Here is a 22,634-nt window from a genome sequence, read left to right as displayed (position 1 = left end):
GGCTACAGGACCTTTGATGACATCACAGTCACGTGACCGCATGACAAGCCAATCACAGAGCAGTAGCAGTAAAGAACCTCCCAGTTCCAGGTCCTTCAAGTTTTCTGTGCTCCGTGGACCCTGACTCGTGTATAAGCCGAGGAGAGCTTTTTCAGCATGAAAAATGTGCTGAAAAAGTCAGCTTATACTCGAGTATATACGGTAATTGTATCCTATATTACTACCCTGCGGTTACATTAAAAAAAAAAACATAACATATATACACTGAATCAAATGAGTCATTACTTTAAGATCTTATCCACAATTAGTATGCACCCATTTTAGTGAAGACACACTACTATAGACTCACTTCTGCCAAACTACCACTACTCATTACTGTACAACACTTATACAGCAGGCTACATACACCCCAGCAGTATCAATAATAAAGTGCCAAAGGAGATCAGTAATGGATACGGTCTACAATTCAATGCCTGGTTAACCCCTTAAGGACCAGGCCATTTTTTGGTTTCGCATTTTCGTTTTTCCCTCCTCACATTTCAAGAGCCATAACTTTTTCATTTTTCAGTTCACAGAGTCACATGATGGCTTATTGTTTGCGGGACAAATTGTACTTTGTAATGGCACCATTCAATATGCTGTGCAATGTACTGGGAAGCTGGAAAAAAATTCAGAATGAGGTGCAATTGGAGAAAAAATGCATTTGCGCCATTTTCTTATGGGTTTAATTTTTACAGCGTTCACTGTTTGGTACAAATGACATGTTACCTGTGTTCTACGTGTCAGTACGAACGCGGTGATACCAAATTTATATAGTATTTGAAATGTTTTGATACTTTTTAAAAAATGTTAAACTTTGCAAAATAGAAAAAAAAATTTGTGTCATCATGTTCTAACACCTGTAACTTTTTCATATTTCCATGTATGGAGCTGGTTGTGGTATCTTTTTATGCGGGACAAGATGATGTTTCTATTGATACCATTTGGGGAAAGATCTGATGGTTTGATCACTTTTTATTCAATTTTTTATAGGAGGCAAAGTGTTGAAAAAAACGCTTTTTGGCAGTTTTTATTTTTTTTGCCGCTACGCCGTTCGCAGTACGGGATAAATGTTTTAATATTCTAATAGTTCAGGCATTTTGGAGCGCGGGGATACCTAATATGTTTATGTTTAATGTTCTTTAATTACTTTTATAGCTAATCTAGGGAAAGGGGGGTGATTTGAACTTTTATATTTTTTTTATACTTTTAAAAACTTTTTTTTTTTCTTCTGTTACATTTATGATCAGACCCCTTAGGTACCTTGAAACCTAGGGGGTCTGATCGCTCATACTATTCACTGCAATACTACAGTATTGCAGTGAATAGGAAAATCGCAGCACTTCTATTAGACGATGCCTCTGGCATCGTGTAATAGATCTCGTGCAGAGACAAGCCTGGAAGCCTTCAATAGGCTTCCGGCTGTCATAGCAACTGATCACCGCCCTCTTGTGACGTTCAGGAGGGCGGCGATCGGCGAAACATGGCGGCGCCCGTGCCGCCGTTTACACACTGCGGTCACGTTTGACCGCAGTGTGTAAAGGGTTAACAGCAGCGATCGGCTCGGGCACCGACCGCTGCTGTTAGTGGCAGGTCCTGGCTGTATGATACAGCCGGCATCTGCCGTGTATGGAGCGAGCTCAGCGTGTGAGCTCGCTCCATACATCCCCATGCGACCCATGACGTACAGTTACGTCAAGGGTCGCTAAGGGGTTAATATCACATGTCCCTAAATAAAGAACTAAAAAAGAAAACAAAAAAAAACCTTACAAGATAATGGAGTCTCTCACAACATTATAGCACAACTCGAAATGCTTACTCTGTTCTTAAAGGACTGCCAGTGGAGATATATGGCGGAGATCTTACACCAAACTGGACAAAGAACACAGGCTGAGCCATTGAACTGACCACTGGACGTCAAAAAAATTAAGTCTTAAAACTATAGAAAGGAACTATTACTTACTCACTGTAAACAACAGAAAAAGGGGTGCCAGCTAAAACTGAGAGAAAAACTTGGGTGTTATTAAAGGAAAACAAGGAATAATAGGGAGGCTCCTGCTGCAGACAGTTGTCTTGATGACGCTAGGTTCACACTAGCGTTCGGCAGTCCGTTCTCAGCTTTGCAGAAGACGGAAAGCTGTCAGACCAGGTCCGGCCGTGAGTGTTTTATGCTCTCCGCCGCAAAACCGTTTTTTTTTTTAAATTGGACACAGAGTACTGCATGTCCGACTCTGTGTCCGATTTTAAAAAAAAATGGTTTCGCGGCGGAGAGCATAAAACGCTCGCCGCCGCTCACGGCCGGACAGCTTTCAAACCCATTCAAATGAATGGGTTTGAAAGAGTCCTGCAGGTTTCCGTCTCCTGCTCTGTTTTGTGCAGGAAACGTAAACCTGCAGAACGGAGACCGGGCGCAGATGTGAACGAGCTTTGACTGTTACAGAGCACTGAGGATGAAGAGGAAGGATGGAGCTAAACTTTTGGGGTCCACAGAGAAGAATACTTTATATAGTCCTCTGTGTTCAACTGCAGAACGAGATAAAATAGGACCAAAATAAAGTAGCTGAAAGAGGAAGGACTGTAATATTTTTATTTATTGTTTGGATTTTCTATGTTAATTAGTCTTTAAGAATAGATCTATTAAAAATGGAAGTAAATTCAATACTTAAAAAAAACAAATAAAAAATACAAAACACCAAAACATACAAACAGATATATCGACTCACCTTGGGGGTCCCAGGCCAAATTGTAGGTCACTGAACTGAGGAAAAACTGTCCCATCCTAATCCACTGATATTTAAGTTGCTAGATGATAAAAGATATTTTATTTTAAAATTCATATATGAGGAGGTTTAGTAGTTTAATTCAGCCTTTATTTTGTACAAGAAATAGCCCACCACCAATAAAGAAAGTATGCAGTCATATCGGTTTCCAGGACTAGGTGTAAAGAACAAAAATGGGTATCTGGGATTAGAAAACAGCTGCTGTCTTTCATAAAGAGTTCGAAAGGACGGGACTGAGCTACTGCATGGTCATGTAACCAACAGATGTGACATCACTGTCTGAGACAATGGAGTGGAGCTCTGACAAAGACAGCAGACGTTTTTTCTAATCCTGGGTACCCCCCCCCTTTTTTTTTTTTCCTGGACCCATGTTGCGGAAACGCTGCTTTTTTTGTTGCAGTTTTTCGAGCTAAAGCCAAGAATGTCTACAAAAGGAATGGGAACTATATAGGAGGTTCTTCTACTTCCACTCCTGGCTTTGGCACAAAAAAAACTGCAACAAAAAAAGCTGCATTTCCGCAACGTGGGGCTTTAGCCTAAATGGCCATTTCAGATTAAACAGCAACCAAACTGGCAGACTACATCACACAACGAAATTAGTGAAACTGAAAGTGAAATGGTTTCAAAAAGTGGAAATCACTTTCAATGAGTTTTTATACATTTTATACAACAGCAAATCTGTCAGTTAGCAAATAGATCTAAAATATGAATAATACATTGTCATCAAATACAATGAGTCACATATTCTTGGTGTCTCTACAATAATATTAATACTAAACCAATCATTAATGAATATAGCCGCAAGTGGTTATTGCTTGGCATGGGTCCTACCGAATAACTTAAAATTAATTTACAATATTTACACAGGACAGGTAAAAATTTAAATTGTTCTGAGGATTCTCTAAACTGTAATTAAACTTAAACCAGCTCGGTGGCTCAGTGGTTAGCACTGTTGCCTTGCAGTGCTGGCCTCCTGGATTCGGACCCGAGCAAGGACAACATCTCCATTGTGTTTGTATGGTCTCCTAGTGTTTGTGTGGATTTCCTCCGGGTACAATAGTTCCTTCCCACATGCAAAAATATACTGAAATGCAAAATTGGCTCTCGTAAAAACAACTGTCCCCTGAGGATGTTGAGGAGGAGCGCCTGTATGGCAGTTACTAACTCCCCTACTCCACAACTCTCCTTGTACTTTGTTTGTGAAAAGTGCATAATAAATGTTTCTCATCTATTCCTTATTCAACCATTGCACAATTTTTTTCATAATGCAAAACTTCTTTAAATTGCAGAACAGGAAGTCTCCTTTTAATGAAATGGCTGACATAATACTGTAAAAGGTATGAACCCATAAACCTTGGTGGGAACAGTCGTAAATCCAACTTGGATGGGGAAGGGGGGGTGGGGTGGTAAAATTTTCCTTAGCAGCAGATGTCAGGAAAAAGAAAAGTGAGCATGTTGGATTTTTAACATGCCGATCTTTTATTGTCAAGGCAGATTAGATACCAGCAGAGGTGTCTGGCAGCAGTGATAGTAAGCTGTAATGCCCACCTTTCTGAATTCAGCGCACTGTCAGCTTTCTAGCAGGATGTAATACCACATCCCCGAAGACATGAAAGGTTCTATTTAACCTTTTTTTTTTCCCATCCTCTTTCTCAAGTTTGGCAAGTCTTATGCCTCCAGATTCCTCACTCTTGCCCCTTCATATTCTAGAAGGGATCAATTTTCAAATGCTAGGCAGCAGATCTAAAGCAGTGTCAGTTAGTATCCGAGCATTGCTCACCTACATGTAAGCAATACATTGTATTTGATAGTATAATTACAGCGCTCACTTATCTTGTAAGAGAGAGGTATACAGGCTGCCAGCTGTTAATAAAGGAAGCATCTGTGAGGAAGTAATAGAATAGAGGAACATCCAAACAACAATGATGTACTGAACATATAGATTTGTTTTTGCATTTTTTCCAAAAACTTTAAAACAAACTCTAAAAAACAATATTTTATAAACCTTGCAGAGAACGGAGCGGCTACGTTCCTGTTGGTCTGTTCCATTTTGAGCTGGGGAACTACTGAAGGATGGATTTATTCAAGAGACGGCTCTTACCTTCTCCTAAGCTCCTTCCTCTCAGCTGGTCTTCAGTTGAAGGCAAAGCTGACAAGCAGGAGATTATGGCCTTACTCACACATTCGCATAGCATGTATAGGTGGCATCCACATTTCTCAGATGCCATATGTACCCATTCATGGCAATATGTACAGATGCAGACATGTGAACGAGGCCTACCTTTGTTGCTATCTGCAATATTTCTATACTTTTCCATGAATAAAAAAAATTAATTTTTTTTTTAAACAGGCGAGAGAGGGAAGCATATTGTTGCAATCAGTTGTTATATAGCCACAAGATTGTGAGCAGCAGGGCAAACATGGATAACATACTGGAAAACATGGCGAAAGTTTCTTTATATACAGGTATTTTGTTCTTTCCGTTGCAATAAGAGAAAAAAAGTGATCAAGGAAAAGGTTGATAAGGAAAAATTTGCAGTTATTTCATATTTTTTGTTTAGTGTTCCTAAAGAAGTGTTAAAAAAAGTAAATGCTACCTATCTTGCAAGGATGAACTAAACACCTTATAAAACTACTTACACTGTTTCTTTTGTAAGAGTTCGTTGTAGCAAGTGGTTCAAAAATGCAAACAGTGTTTCCATAAGAAGCAGCAATCTGGAAGAAAAAGAAAATGAAATTAAAATGCTTATCATGTACACAATACAGTTAGTCATGACTCTCTTACTTTGTGGAATAACATTCATAGCAGACAAAGAAAAAATCTTTAAAAAAAACCCCCAGAATATTACCCGTCCTTGTTGTGGGGAACACTCCACACAGCTGACTTGGATATTTCCATGTTTAGCACCAGGAATGATCTGTACACACTCAAAGTCATGTGCTAGTACAACAATATCGCAGCCTGATCCATAGGCCTGTAGAGAAATAAAAAGCACCATCAGCACAAATATAAGGAACATTTGATTACATAATAATAAATACATTTTATTTATATAGCACAAACATATTACGCAGCACTGTACAATTTGCATTACATTACATAAAATAAATATGCGGCCTTAGCCTTAAAGGGGTTTTCCAGGCTAAATAATTAATGACCTATGCTTAGAATAGGTCATCCATTATCGATCGCCAGGGGCCTAATAACCAGACTTTTGGTCAATCAGATGTTTTCATTACAGTGTAGGTGTACAAAACTGTACACGACTGTCCCTATACTATACCGTGCACACTGCTACCCTAACAGTATATACTGTATAGTGTCTATATTATAAGAGAATCAGTGTAGAAGAACAACTATGATTCTAGCTAGCGCTGTGTAATTTATAAAAAAAAAAAAAAAAAGGGTTTATCTTTCAGTCTGTTCTTTATGCGCAACCAAACAACTTGACCGATCCTCACAAAATTTGGCACACAGGTGTATCATGTGTCCGGGAAGGTTTTAGACTGGGCCTCAACTCTCTCGGATGTACCATTCCTGAGATACAGTATTCCCAAAACAATGACCAGCATTAGCCAATACAAACCTGGAAGTCTTTCATTCCAACTACCATACACACCGTCACTCCACATTTACACAGCTTTACTCCAGGTTTCTATAACTGATATGTAACATTGATATCCAAAACGGAGATACACGCAACAGAGGATTAGATACACAGCTCAGCACACAGAATCACACATTGGAGGTTAGATACACAGATTAGATTACACATCAGGTGATTAGATACTCAGCTCAGAACACATCATCACACATCAGAGCTTTACACCAGGTTTCCATAACAACCCAGCCATTTTTTTTCACCGCTGTACGTCAGCTTTAAAGGGGCATGATGCTGTGGATGACACTGCTACACATGGTCACATACACACCGCTTTACTCCAGGTTTCCATAACAACCGATCACAGGTTTTTCAAACTGAGATTCACATGACGCTTATGGACATACACACAAATGACATACAAAATAGGCCAGTGCAAAACTGGGCAATTCTTATGGGGCCACTACACAAAAAAAATAAATAAATAAAAATATACCCGTGCGAAGCCGAGTCCTCCTGCTAATTAATAATATATATATATATATATATATATATATATATATATATATATATATATATATATATATATATATATATTAAGCCAATGGCTGGTCAAGTAAAGAAGGGGGTGTATATCTCACCCAGACTACTCAGGTGGGTGAGATGAGAAAACTCCAGAAGGAAGGTTTGTTCTCAGCAGTCAACTTTCGTCTGCTGAGCAGTTTGGTAAATGCTCAGTATTGGGCTGGATTTTTAGGAATGAGGTAGGTTGGTAGTGGGACCTGTCATTCCACTCTCCATCCAGTCCACACTTTGGGGATATTCCGGCAGCGACTCAGCTGTTGAGAGTCTCCTCGTCAAGGAGGCTTAAGAAGTTGCTCCAGCAGCAGAGCTTGGCTGGAGAGCTGACAGGTCATATTTTTGGAGCTGTGTCCTGAATGATTCTACTGGCTTTTGGATTTCTGTTATTCTAGGTGAGGAAACCTATTCTATGTTTAGTTAGAGCCTATCCAGGCAGGGATTTATTTATGTATTGTTTCCTTTTGTTGCTGCACTACTTTTTTGAGTGAAAATAAACTCTACCTTTGTTTTGGACTAAAGAATCTGGACTTTTGTGTCTATGCCACCCCACCTAGCAACCCCAGACCCTGACTATATCATATATATTACATTACACATACACACAGACAACACCCTTACACCACCGCACAGTAACATTATATAACTGCTGTCCCCGGCCCGTATATCATACATTACGTACTCTGCTCATACATGTCTATATGCCTGTACATAGCAGCCAAACCAAACAAGAGAAGAGTGCGTAATGCATTATATACAGGGCGGAAGCATTGGTCATATGGACGTGTAGAAAATAAAGAGGGTTGTCAAAACTAGATAAATATATTTGCATAAGAAAACTATCACAATAAATTCTGTTATAACAATTATAGCAACACAAATTTTAGTGACAGCTGTTGCTATATTACATAAGATCTAGCAAAACAATAACCCTCTCAGGGCCACTTATTTTTATACAATGGTCTTAAATGAAACATCAGAAAGTGGCCTGCTGCTTTAATGAAGTTTTATGCCCAACATTTTTTATTTAATTTTGCTGATATTTTTCAAATTTTTCAAGTCATTATCTATGATTTCAATCACAGCTCAGTAATTAGACATCTGCCTGGTAGTGTGCAGTGCACCTGTGCATCCATCACATGACCATGGACTGATCTTTATCCACTGAAGGTAAAGAATGAATGACAGCAAGCAAAGAGCTAGAAAACTGGGAGACATTAATACAGAAAATATATTAGAAAATTGGAGAACTTTTCATCATATAAACAATAACATTTATTTGCTGGAACTGGACAACCCCTTTAACATGTATTTGATTAAGGCGGAGAGACCCCACAGATTTTTTTTTTTTTCAGGGACAAATGTAATCTTATTGATGAATTTGTGTATTAGTTGTGTAATTGTTTGATGCAACTCTTGTCACTGCAATCTGAATGATGGTAAACATCTGGGTCACAGAGATAAACTTCCTGGTTATGTTCAGGGGGATGTTACATAAGAATACCCCTGGGGTTAGGCTCAAACGAGTACTGCATTATCCTTGTATGTGACAATAAGAAAGCATAAGTATAGTATGTTCCCTAATTGACAGAGGGGATTACATGGACAGAAGTTCCTGCTAACCCTACCCCTGGAGTCACATACAGGTTATTCACAGAGATATAGTCTCTGCAGTCTGCAGCTCTGGCTCCTTGCCCCTCACACAGATCTAAAATTATACCTGAGGTAGGGGGAGGGAGGACAATTCAGAGCCCCATATCTCAGAATCCATTATGACTATGAAGTTGAGCTTGAATTCATTTTAAAGATGAGAATCTCATCTATAAAGTGCTATCAATACCATCATGATATCAATATCATCATTATAGATTTGGAGCGATTTGCTGTTAAAAACACTACCAGGAATTGAGATCTGCATTGGGATCTCAATGTCCAATAGCCTTTTCACCAGTGAAAATCTGTAAGGGCCATAATGATGATTGTGATATTTTAAAGAGAAGATTCTCATCTTTAAAATGAATCCAAACTCATCTTCATAGCTCTAACCAATACTAAAAAATTAGCATTAGTATTAAGGACTTACTGCATATATCCTCTGGTACAGAAGTGCCACCCTAGTTGGATGTATAAATATGTGGGTAACAGAGAAAGGGTTAAAGGAAGTCTGTCAGCAGGAAACTTCATAATTAAGGTAATGACATTACCTTGTAGAGCTCTTTACAAGCTTTCCAAATATGCCTTTGAAATTCAGCATTGCAGCTCCATTAGCAAGAAAGCGAGCGTCTTATTCATATGCAAATTAGGCGAAAAGGGCTTTTGGGGCATTTCTTATCTTCCTCAGGCTTCACTTTGTGTTGCAGATTACTTCCCCTATCTAATGTATAAATTAGATGCATATCAAAGTCACTAAGTTTGGTTGCTCATATAATTTCATTAAATCTCCTTAAATCAGGATTCCCTTCTGGGTTAACCTAATAAAACCTCCTTTTACAAACAGATATCTGGCACCTGGCTCTGTTTTGAGGTTTAGTGCAATGAGCTGTCCCTTCACTTCCTGGTCTGTTTTGTGTGTCACCATACAGCAACACACAACCCATGCCCTGGGCAACAGTAGAAGCCTTTTTTTCCCCTGAAGGCTCGTTCACAACCGTACTCCGTTCTGCAGGTTTCAGTTTCCTGCACAAAACAGGGGCAGGAGACACAAACCTGCCGGCATGTTTCAATCCCATTCATTTGAATGGGCTTGAAAAGTCTCTGGACGTGTGCGCTGGTGAGCGCTTTATGCTCTCTGCGGCGAAAGTTTTTTTTTTAAACCGGACACAGGGTCGGACATGCAGTACTTTGTGTCTGGTTTAAAAAAAAAAAAAAAAAAACCGGTTTCACCGCAGAGCGCATAAAACGCTCACGGCCGGACTCAGCATGACAGGTTTCAGTCTTCAGCGTGCAGAAGACGGAAACCTGAAAACTGAGTTCAGGCGCTGGTGTGAACCCAGCGCAAGCCATCAAATATACAGTACTCATCTATCTGACAGTCAGGTATTTATCCAATAATTAAAATTCACCATTAAACCATCAATTTACACTTTGGATATTCCTTTAAGAAGCAGATTTACATTATTTATCTGGTACTGATCATGAGTTATAGTATTATAGTCAAGAGCTGCATTCACAACTCCGCTGGCTGCGACTGGTATCAGTCTGAAAGCTTGTTGAGAAACACACCTCTTACAACCTGTCTGTGCTCCCATAAAGTAGCAAAACAATGGATGCCATACACTAAGACAGGCATACACCTTTTAAAAAGTTTGCCGCAGATGCCAAAGTACACATTTGGGAGTAACATTCAGAAAATCAGATCAATGGCAGGGAGAGATAGGTGCCAAAATTTGTTCAATTTTTCACTCTTTTTAAACTTTTTTTTTTTTTTAATAGAGCAATTTGGACTGAACATGGAGCAATGAAACCGGAAGCTTCATGCTTCTGTTTACGGACCCCCGGCTGACGTCATCAGTGATGTTCCCTGTGTGTCACAAGACAACAGCAGCCAATCATGGGCCTCAGCAGTGACCTCTTCACAAATAGTACATGACTGACTAGTCTCAACAGTTCAATTTATGAAGAGGTCATCACCAAGCACAAAGGAGACCTCATTGCTATTATCAGCAGGGATAGTAAACCTATGTTCAGTCCAAATGAAACTAAATTACAAACATTTTAAGCAAAGTGTCTGGTAACCCCCTTACTAAATGTTACTAATCCTATATCTCTACATTTGTTTATCAATTGTCACTAATTTTAGTAATATGGTTTGCAACATCATGTTCATTATTTTTTTTTTTACACAGTTTTCATCAAAAACCTGTGTAACCTACTTACGCTGGGTTCACACCTGCGTTTGGGGTCTCCGTTCTATGGTTTCCGTCTTCTGCATGCCAGAAGACGGAAACCATAGACCGGGTCCGGCCGTGCGCGGTGGTGAGCGTTTTAGGCTCTCCGCCGCGAAACCGGATTTTTTTTATCCGGACACAGAGTACTGCATGTCCGACTCTGTGTCCGGATTATAAAACCCGGTTTCGCGGCGGAGAGCCTAAAACGCTCACCGCCGCGCACGGCCGGACATCTCTCTCACCCATTCAAATGAATGGGTGAGAGAGACTCCTGCAGGTTTCCGTATCCTGCCTGTGTTTTAGGCAGGAAACGGAAACCTAAGTACGGAGTGCCGGGCCGCAGATGTGAACGAGCCCTTAGTAGATTTGGGCCAATCTGATTAGTATACAGTGCTTGTACACTACTGTAGGAAAACTAGAACTACAAGGCAGGATCAAATCACATATTAGAGATGTGTAAATATTAGAAATATATAATAATTCTTCACATACATGTAATATTGTAGATACATACACAGTCTTCAAACAGAATCAGGATTTCAGCGGGCACCAAAGAAGATTTCTCACTGCGGCTGTAATTAAGGATCTGAGCCGGGTGGCAAATCCATGTAACACTCCTAAGCACTTTGAGGTTTCCAAGCTAAAAATATCTTTCTGGCAAGAAACCCAAACTGTCAGCTCAGAACCTACAGATGAATAGAAGAAACGCACTAATGTGGGAAGAATACTTTCCCTTGGCAGTATCCTTCATTTTCTTAATGCATGGCCTCTCCTCTCCAGCAAGAGGACTAAAACTGGCCTATACATACGACGCCAAGTAATCAATATTTTATGGCCAATCCTCCAGATATGTCACAGTAGAAAAAAAAAAAAACCTTTTATGATGCTACTAAGGTGCTGTCAAATAGTCATATGGTTGACAGCTATTTCTGCCAACCTCCCCTCATGCACATATGCAATATGTTTGAGAAGAGTACCTAGAGTAAGGCGCTGCCAGAATGAACAAAAAAATTGGGAGCTGAAATTCATCATGCCGAATTCCTCTTTCTCCCATTATTATTAGAGATGAGCGAGTACTGTTCGGATCAGCCGATCCGACCAGCACGCACCATAGAAATGAATGGATGCACCTGGTACTTCCGCTTTGACGGCGGCCGGACGCTTAACCCCCCGTGTGCCGGCTACGTCCATTCATTTCTATGCGAGCGTGCTGTTCGGATCGGCTGATCCGAACAGTACTCGCTCATCTCTAATTATTATCTATTAGGGGCCAGTTGGGAGGCCTATATACACTTTGAGAAATGTTGCCCAAACTTCAGATGAATGGGGTCTGATCTGCAGTAACTTGGGCTGGCTACTACAGAGCGTGTTGGTGGTCAGATCTCCACATGTCTGATATTGATGACCTATAAAATATTTAAAAAAATAAAATAAAAAAAAATATGGAGTCTTCAGTAGTTGATACTTTTTTAATGGCTAACTAATAATGATGACAGATTCCAAGCTTTCGAAGCTCTTGGCTTCTTCCTCAGGTAGAGCTTCGTAAGCTTGTAATCTGTCATCATTATTAGTTAGCCATAAAAAAAAGGTATCAACTACTGAAAATTTTTTTTATATATATATATATATATATATATATATATATATATATATATTTCATACCCACTGGCTAACATGATACAAAAACAAACGTTTTCCTTATACATTGATGACCTATACATAGAATAAGGCATAAACATTTTTTAGCCTAGAAAACCCCTTAAAGGGGCTCTATCAGCAAAATCATGCTGATAGAGCCCCACATATGCGTGAATAGCCTTTAAAAAGGCTATTCAGTCATCGTAAAAGTTATATTAAACTACCCCCCCCCCCGTTTTAAAATAATAACCTAAAAAAGAATGTGCTCTACTTACCAAACGTGCACCCTGGGCGGGCATTCTGGGTGTGTCTTCATCTTCTTCCCCGCCTCTTCTTCCTCCGATGTCCTCCGGTCCCGTCTTCCTCCAGCGCTCGCGAATGGCCAGTGATAGCCGGGGCGCATGCGCAGTAGCCGTAGTAGAAGCTGCATGCTACTGCGCATGCTCCCAGGCCGGTTTTTCATATCAGTGTCCGCGAGCGAGCGCTGGAAGAAGACGGGACCGGAGGACATCGGAGGAAGAAGAGGCGGGGAAGAACATGAAGACACACCCAGAATGCCCGCCCAGCGTGCACGATCCGTAAGTAGAGCACATTCTTTTTTAGGTTATTTTTTTAAAACGGGGGGGGGGGGGGGGGTAGTTTAATATAACATTACCGATGCCTGAATAGCCTTTTTAAAGGCTATGCACGCATATGTGGGGCTCTAGCAGCATGATTTTGCTGATAGAGCCCCTTTAAAGTGAGCTAAAGTAAGCCAGCCATTAGACAGGTGTTTTTCACACAAAGTGGGAGAACCGCGACAATTTGGAAATCATAGCATGATTTTTCTGTAATGTGTGAATAGGATTCATTAGACTGTATAAAAAAATTAAAAAAAAAAATTGCAGGGACTGTACAATGCTGCAGTTTTTGCCATGGCATTTACACCACAAGGGGCCCCGTCCTAAAAGGGATTTTCTCCTCTCAGGCTTTCAGCTTTCCTCTCGTCTCCTCTCTCCTCCACTTCCTGGTTTCCAGCTTATACCTCCTGTTTTCTCTAAACAGCACAGTTATCTCTGGATTTACATACACAGGTAACAGAGACATTGCTAAAGAACCTTATCTACCCCTTATCAGTGCTGTAAAGGGAGTCTGTCACTGGGGAAACATTTTTAACTGAAGCCACATCAGTCATTTGTCCAAAAAACTGTTTTATTTGTACAAATGGCAGCGAGGAGAACAGAAATAAAATAGTCTTTATAAAAGCTATTGCAACGTGGCTTCAGTTAAAACCAAACATGTTTCCCCAATAATAGACTCCCTTTAAAACTGAAAGCCAAATGCCTGTAACCTAGGCATTAAACAATGAGAAGAGAAATGTAGCCGTATCTGTCAAACAGAGGTATAGATAAAGCAATGTATTGGGTAAAACACTTCTGTCAACTTCGGCTCCCAAGTCTGAGTGTGATCCTTGGAATTTGAATACCCCTTTAAAATGCTATTAAAAATGTGCACTAGTTATATTCAAAGAAATACAATAAAAATTAAGTTTGGCAAAACTGACCAAGCATCTAAAGTGTATTTAATTATTTTATTTTTGATCAATGTTCATTCAGTCCATGTTCGATTTAAATTGACAATTATTTTTTTATTATTTCACAAACATCGAACCAAGCTTCCATCGTTTTCTTTATTACACCAACTTACTGCTAGTAAAGATTCAGACAACCAAAAAAACATGAACAAAATATTTTCATATGGTACTCTTGAACATGAGGTGGTCATAAGTGACAGTTATCAACCAATACTCAAGGAGAATACGGAAGGAATGACCCCACAGTAGGGATCTGGTGATTTCACCAAGTCCCCCTGCGGCCAACTCAAGAACATTTGCAATAATGTTGAAAAAAATAAAAAGCAGTATTGAATAGTTGTCCTGATGGGTTGACCAAGATAACCAACCTATGGATAACATGACCTAAGGATTATGAATTGATATACGGACAGATGACCAATGGAAAAAAAATATCTAGATTGTTTATAATGAATTGCTTCAATGCAGCAGAATGGGTCACACAATGTCACAGTCTGTCTAGCCAGCTATAAGGTAACATACAGGCTGCGCGATGAGAATATACACGGTTACCCAATTCCATGATGTGATCTGATGCCGCACACGTATAGCATCAAGGACACACTGAGTGATTCATCAATGATTCACCTCCCTCCCACTCAGATAGCACACAATACATATAGTTTGCTTGTGAATCCAGCAGGTAGCTCACTACTTTATGGTATATTTTTCCTAATTTTTCCTATAATCTTCTGTACATATGTGAACTGAATATCATAATATATATATTTTATATATAAACAAACAACACTTACATTATTATATGCAACACTATTTATGGATATATGTATCATCACCACATTCTAAATGAATCCTGTTACGGTATTTAGCTGTATAGCTCATATGCATTGTGGTGCCTGCAGTACTGCAGTGCTTCAGTCTGAGATACAGAATACATTTCTTACAGAGAACCGCTTATCTAACCCGTCAAGTCTGTTTTAGTAAATACGTCCATATCTCATAAAATGACAGTTCCAGATTTTCTTTTCTGATAATTCTGCATTGTGCGGTTTCACTTTTATTCCACCTATGAAATCATGAATACATTAACTGGCTGTTATTATTCTCTTTGTCAAAGAGGTAAGTCTGCACACAGTCTTGTGCTGGGTTCACACCAGCGTCCGGTCTCCATGCTCACGTAAGCGGCCACAAAAAAAAAAAAAAACAGCCACCAGCATGTGCACTCGGCTCTGCCTGCAGCCCGATGGCAGAGCCGACTGCGCAGGCATACAGGTGTGACCCCCAACGGGTCATTCCATATCAAGTGATCCAAATAGGAATATTTTTTTTACCTGACGTCTTTAGATTTTTTTTATTTTTTATGAAGTACAACTTAAGTTAATTACAAATAAAAAGTTTTGAATTTTTTTCTTCATCAGTTAATTTTTTATAGACTTCTAAAGTTTTGAAAAAGTGTGAATTTTGGCCTGGTATGGCTTTACATTTTTTAACATATCTTGGGCTAGAATTAAGATAAATAGGTGGGAGAGGCATCATTTTTCTCAGAGCGGTACCGGCTTTCATTTGATATGTCACAAGACGATGTTTCTTTATATTTTGTTTTGGAGAAATCAAATTCAAAATTTTGATGCGCAATTGTGAAAAAAAACGTATGTTCTAAAATTGTGAAAAAATGCATTTGTGTTACTTGTGTTCTTGGTTATATTTGTACAGGTTTTCAACTTGGGACCAAATTGGGATCAATTTTTTTAATTTTTTTTTTTTAAGCCTTGAATCATCTGATTTTATGTTTGTGTGAGCTTCTTCCTTTTTTCTTTTCAAATTACAACTTGCTGAATTCAACATTTATATGCAACAATAAAGAGAAACAAAAACAAATCCCATAAGTGCCAGAATAAATACATCTTATCATCATAACACAACTTGTCCAGCATTTTTAACCTGAATGCATTGAACAAACCGAAAGAAAAAAGCTGCTCAAGTGCGATTTTCTAAATAGTCTCATTCTAATTAGATGTTAACAAGAGTACAAGAACCAATATTTATAACACCTATTTCTACATGTAACAATTGTTTTTTATTATATCACTAAACATGTAATTAATTAAGAAAAATAGTCCAGTAGATAAATCCTCATTCCATAAAATATGAACCAATCAAACAATAGGACATTTTTAAACTACTGGCCTTTTATCATCAATTTGTCCTTTCTAGTGAGTGAAATGTAATCTTGTCCATAAGCGCTTACTAGCAATGGCCATTTCCTTTTGTGTCAAAGAGTATGTACGGCCTGTCATGGTGTTAGGCTCCACCTGAGTTAATATCTGATTTTTGTTGACTTGTAAAATGTCTGGTTTTCTTGGATACAAAAAGGATGGTGCTGGACCAGAAGGATGCAAAAAAGTCAATTTTATTGTCTTCATTTTCACAATCTTTGGAGAGTACAGTAGCCAGCCACCAGCACCGATCACATTCACAGGTCACATAACCAGTTATGTCATCCATTGCCAATCTTGTGCCGCCTTCTACCACTTCATGGACTTCACTGTCATCTTAGACCACAGGCTGAACAGATCTGAATTCAAGATTTTCGGAATGACACTGTAATAGTTATACTTTAAAATATTATCCCATCGCGATCCCAATTTGAATTTTGGTACAGATGTGGCTAAGGGCATAGCAGGCCCATGTGCATTTTTTTGAAATTTTTAAATAAAACATTTTTTTCGGAAATGCGTTTTAAAATTTTGCGTTTGCGTTCACATGGGTAAAATATTAACAAAGATACTCTTGTGACATATTTGGTGAAAGCCTGTATAGTTCTGAGTAGAATGGCGTTTATTTTGTTTCTCTATCTTTTTTCTAGCCTAAGTTATGAGGAGAAATGTAAAGGCAGGAAACACCGAAATTCGCACTTTTTCTGAACTTTGAAAATCAATTAAAAATCCAAAAAAAATTCTAGAATTTTTTTTTCTTCACATTTTGCATTCTCTGACACACTATTACCAAATGACAAAATCTCAAAAGAATTAAAAATATAGAGGGAAAAATCATTGGTTCACTTGACACGGAATGACCCCAACGCCAGAAGAAGATGAAGAGGCCGTTGCTGACGAAGATGGAGGCAGCGCTGGAGAGAGTTCTCTCGCAGGATTGGGGATGCCCCCAGTGCTGTTTGAGTGCTGGGGTCCGCCCCCAGTGCTGCGAAAGAACTAATTTGCATACCGACGAAAAACGGATTTTTAACCGAATGGAGGGGCGAAGAAGACATCTAAAGGTAGGAGAAGAATAGCCTTTCTTAAGGCTATTCCAACGTGTCAACTAGAAAAAAAAAGTTTTGAATGGTAGAATTCATTTAATGAAACAGCACTGAAGTACCTACACTCAATGCTACTGTTTGTACAGCAAGTGAGTGCCACAGCTGGCGGTGTGAAAATATTACAGAGAGCTGTGCTGTGTTGGTACAGGTGTCGGACAACTGCATATCTAATATTGATGGCCCATCCATACTAAACACCAGATAACCTTTAAACATAACTAAACACTGGAGGGATTATTATGAATGGCACCTATTCCAGTCTTAAAGAGGTTGTCCAAGCAACACAGATTTTTCTTTGGAAGCCCAGGAAAGTGAAAAATGAAATAAAAAATACTCACCTGCCCACAATGCTCCAGTGTCTCCCAATGCTGTCTGGTCCTGCAGTACTCTGGGGCTTCTATCGGCAGAAGTTTTCACAGCACGTGACCACTGAAACCAAACAGCAGCCTCTGGACATCACTCACATAAGTCACCTACAATACCAGGTCCTTTCCTGCTGAGGAGACTTCCGTCGGAACAAGCCCACAGCCCAGCAGGACCGGACAGCAGCCTGGGACAATGGAGCACCAGAGATAGAAGAGTATTTATTTATTTATTTTTTTTTTTAATTGTTCACCTTTCCAGCCTCCAGAGAAGAATAAAACAGTTTTTCCTTAAAGGGGTTGGCCACTTTAAGACCAATATTGACAAACAAATGTACAATAAACAGATATACAGTTTTCCAATATACTTTCTGTATCAATTCCTCACGGTTTTCTAGATTTCGGCTTGCTGTCATTCATTCTGTTACTTCTAGAGGATAAAACTCTGACCATGGTCATGTGATGTACGGTCCATGGTCATGTGATCAGTACACAGGTGCCGCTCGTTACAGTCACAGCACCGTAATCAGACATCTGCCTGGTAATCAGCTGTGCACCTGTGTGTCATCACATGACAACGGACCGTAAATCACATGACCACGGTCAGAATTTTATCCTCTAGAAGTAACAGAATGAATGACAGCAAGCCGAGATCTAGAAAACTGTGAGGAATTGATACAGAAAGTATATTGGAAAATTGTATATCGCTTTATTGTACATTTGTTTGTCAATATTGGTCTGAAGGTGGCCAATCCCTTTAATAGAGGCTCTGACTGGCACAAGGCATGCCTGAATTATGAAATAGTTCCAACCTCTTAATAAATCAGATGCACGCCTGCGTACCAGATTTCCTGTATAACTTATGGCAGGTTTCTGGAGAGAGTTAAAATAAATATGTTGGACAAGAGTCCCTGTCGCACCCATTATCACAAAAAGTGGTGAGCAAGGTGCAGAGTGGCTTATTTACCAAAGTCCACCCACGTACATGCTCACTGTATAACCCCAGACACAATGCGAATAATGAGAGTGAGCCTCGTATTGTGGATTCTGCAGCAGTGTCAGCCACAGAATCTACAGAAAGATCGAGAAGGACACTTCTTTTTTCAGGCTCCAGATTCCAAACCGAAATTGGAGCTAATTTTCAGGTGGACTCACCCTAAAAATTACCTTCAAATTCTGCCATGTAAACCAGCCCTTACTATTGTCCTTTAGGCAAAAGTCCCAATTGTGAAAATGCAGGTTTTGTAGCAGATTTTGCTGCATTTTTTGCGCCAAAGCCAGGAGTGGATTGAACAAAAGATAGAAGTATAAGAGCTTTCTATAGATATCTCATTGTTTTTGTAGCCAGCCTTGGCTTTGGCTCAAAAAACCATTGCAAAATCTTCAGCAAAAATGGGGGACTCAACCTTACAGTTTGACAGACAGATCGTCTCCTGAAGAGCTAGTACTTTATATAGGCACTCATTAACAGGTTACCAGATTAGCAACTTTTTGGCCACCTCTAACTTGTGTTATTCAGATAAAATACGCACAGCCATTCACAAATTAATTAACACCATGGTGACTGGAAAATGCTGAATTACCACAAGTGGATAAACACTTTGGGAATTTCTCACTTGTGTAATTGTGAAACCACTGGGATGACAGGAAATAAGACTTCAATTTGTAAACATGACCTGGAAGATAACATGGAAGACACAAAGAATACAAAAAAAAAAAAAAAATACATTGCGGGGCTGATTTATTAAAAATTGTGAGTACTAATAAGAGGATATATGCTTAATATTCGGCTGCGTCAGAGTGAGATGTGCCAGAAGTACTAAGAGACTCGGGCTTCTTAATAATTCTGGCACATCTTGGGAGCTCCTGTGCGCCAGAAGTTATAATAAATCTGTCAGGCTGAGGAGCCTCTTTCCTGGCACACCTTGATTCCTGCCCGCTTTTAGTAAATGTGGCAATACTGGTTGAAAATAAGCCACAAAGAGGTTTGGTTTTTTTTGTGCAAAAACTGACTTTTTCCATTCCCTGAACACCACAAGGCATGATACATCAGCCCTTACGACTTATTTTCTCATTAAAAAAAAACAAAAACAAAACACATCTTGCCGATTCTCTTATGAAAGACCAGCGAACAAGTGAAACATCTCTTTTAGTAGATACTTGTATTCCATATGAAGTAACAATTCTGGAGTGGGCCCCCCTTAGTGTCTAGGGCCCAGTGACTGCTACGTCTGTATCCCCTATAGCTATGCCCTTGTGTAAGGGTTTGTAGAGATACATTCCCTTCTAAACCCAGGTGTGAAGTTATTCAGAACTTTCCGAGAGCATGAACTGTGCAATGGCACAATGACAAGTTTAATAAAAAAAAGTTCCAGGATTGTTATTGGTTACTAAAGCAAACAAGTTAGGAAGGGTGATACGGTGGAAACCCAGCATTTTTTGTTGAAGTTTCGTGAGCTAAAACCAGAAGTTACCCATTCCTGTTGTAGCCATTCTTGGCTTTAGATAAAAAAAAAAAAAAAAAAAAAAACACAACAAAATCTGCAACAAAAAAAGCTGCGGTTCCACAACGTTCCAGGCTAGTTCACACGGGGGCAAAGAAGCTGATTTTGACTGCTGATTTCGCTTCAAAAATCAGCCCTAATTTTTTGATATTAAAAAGCAGCTCTGAAAGAAAGCTGTCAGCTCTGCTCTGTCCGAGTTGTGAGCTAAAATGGCGCCTAGAGGCAAAAAGGGGTGGGTTCTGGCCATGCCCAGTGGGCTGGCTAGTTAAAAAAAAAAATCAGCAACGAAACCAGCGTAAAAAAAAAAAAGCGTCAAAATCAGCGTGCAATGCAAAAAACAGCGACTGAATTTTCAGTGCCAAATTAAGCGAGGCTTTTATACGTGTGAACTAGCCCGCATTCACATGGGGGCAATGAGGCAAATTTTGACAGCAGATTTTGCCTCAAAATCTGACTCCATACAATGGTGGTCTATGGAAACTGCTAGCTTTTTTTTTTTTTTTTTTTCTGCTATCAGGAAAAGCAGCGACATGACCTTTCTTCAGGCAGAAAGCAATAGAAGTGAACAGGAGGTAAAAAACGCCTAGCGTTTTTTTGCAAAAAAAAAAATCCTAGCTTTTTTCTTTTGCAAAAAACAGCGACTGAAAACGCCTAGCATTTTTACAGTCCATTCACTTTAGGGGAGGGGAAACCCGCCTGGCGTTTTCTGAATCAGTTTTTACCAAAAACTGCTCCAGAAAAAGCTCCAAAAAATGCCTCAAGGTAAAAAAAAAACAGCTTCCTAATTAGGAAGCGTTTTTTGTTTTTTTTTTAGGACAAAAATAAGCCAAGCGATTTTTACGTGTGAACTAGGCCCCACATTGCGGAATCGCAGCTTTTTTTGTTGTTGCAGTTTTTGAGTCAAAGCCAGGTAAGGATTGAGCAAAAACTAGAAGTATAAGAACTTCCTATATATTTCCCATTCCTTTTGTAGCCATTCTTGCCTTTGGCTCAAAAAAAATTGCAACAAAACAAGCTGTATTTCCGCAGTGTGGGTTCCCAGCCTAAAAGGCATCTCACCAAGACAATTTTTATGAAAAAGCTGGGTCTTCCCACCACATCTGCTATGTAAAGAGACAAACCTACAGATGAAGATGATAGAAGTTGTAATGGCAGCCATACTACTTGGCACCCAGCTTCTCCAGAAACCGATAAAAGCGGAATGTGTATATTAGAGACTATGGAATAATTTATAAGACTGTTTGCAGCGCTGAACACAATGCAGGTACGTGCGCCATGTTGATATTCTGAATGCCACTGTTTTTCTCATATGTAACACTTTGAGGATAAGATCTGATTTGTTACACACGCCCCAGATTTAGGGTCATATGCAGCATTTTGTAGGTGTCAGATCCTTGCATTATATGGTACCTGTCCACAAATCTGGCACAGATGGCACATGTCTGCTCCACTCTGACAATCTACAAGTGATGGAGCAGATTGTGACTGGGCACCATCAATCACTGTGGTACCCTGGCTGTAACAATGACTGCCGATGGTCCCTGGTCCTGATCCTGGGCAGGCAGGAGATGGCAGGGCTGTGTGTCAGTATGTACCTGCTGCTCGCCACAACACTGCAGCAGATACCATCATGCCTGCCCTACCCCCTCCCCAGCACTGCTCTCCTCATGACTGAGCACATCCAGACCCCGGGCCTGCAGCAGCAGCTCCCTGCCCCCTGCCCCATGACTGCAGTGCTGATAAGAAGGTGAGTAGGGGGAATCCCAGGCGTGGGGGAGGGGGAGGCTCCATACCACACATAATAATAACAACAGCACGGCGACCTCTCCTCTCCCCGGAATCCCTTACCGTGAAGGGGACGTCATTGACGCTGCCCACGGAGTAGCAGTTATCCCCGGGGTTGACGGCTCCGGTGAGCACCTGGTGCAGATGCATGGTCGGCTGTGGTGAGTGGTGCCTTCAGTGATGGACGTGGGCTCCTTCTCCTCCTCCGCTCTGGTGCTCTCCCTCCATGTAATGCAGAGGCCCCGGCCTCAGCTGCGTCTTATCGTGGCAGCTGGAGACAGCCGCTCATTCTCAGGTGTTTGGCCAGCGGCCGCCCTTCTCCATGACCCGGGAGGCTGTGCGGCGTCCTCTCACTCTGCACGGCTGTTGCTTCCCGGATGCTGCTCTGTGTTGGCCCGGCTGTGAGAGGAGGAGAGCGGGGATCCCAGCTGATGGGCAGGGAGAAGGCGCGTCCACAGAAGGCGGGTTCACCGGGGAGGACGCGGGACTGCGCAGACGTGCCCACAGCTCTCCTGGACCCTGCTCTTACCTCCTGCGGCTCTCCCTGTGTCCCCTCCCGCTGCGTC

General features: G+C 40.3%; 1 protein-coding gene across 1 annotated transcript in view; it reads right to left on the bottom strand.

Moving 5' to 3' along the window:
- Window positions 1-22,613, bottom strand: part of DMXL2 (Dmx like 2) — an 86,567-nt gene extending 63,954 nt beyond the window's left edge. The window contains exons 1-4 of the mRNA XM_075273440.1: window positions 22,132-22,613; window positions 5,669-5,794; window positions 5,460-5,534; window positions 2,763-2,841 (exon numbers count right to left, since the gene is read on the bottom strand). Coding sequence (XP_075129541.1) covers window positions 2,763-2,841; window positions 5,460-5,534; window positions 5,669-5,794; window positions 22,132-22,218 — 367 coding nt within the window. The 5' untranslated portion in view covers window positions 22,219-22,613. The remainder of the gene's footprint in view (window positions 1-2,762; window positions 2,842-5,459; window positions 5,535-5,668; window positions 5,795-22,131) is intronic.
- Between the last annotated feature and the right edge of the window lie 21 nt (window positions 22,614-22,634).

Source organism: Leptodactylus fuscus, chromosome 5 (assembly GCF_031893055.1).
Source record: "Leptodactylus fuscus isolate aLepFus1 chromosome 5, aLepFus1.hap2, whole genome shotgun sequence".
In the NCBI taxonomy this organism is placed as follows: Eukaryota; Metazoa; Chordata; class Amphibia; order Anura; family Leptodactylidae; genus Leptodactylus; species Leptodactylus fuscus.
Note: the sequence above shows the minus strand (reverse complement) of the source record. Positions and strands in the feature narration are given on the sequence as shown.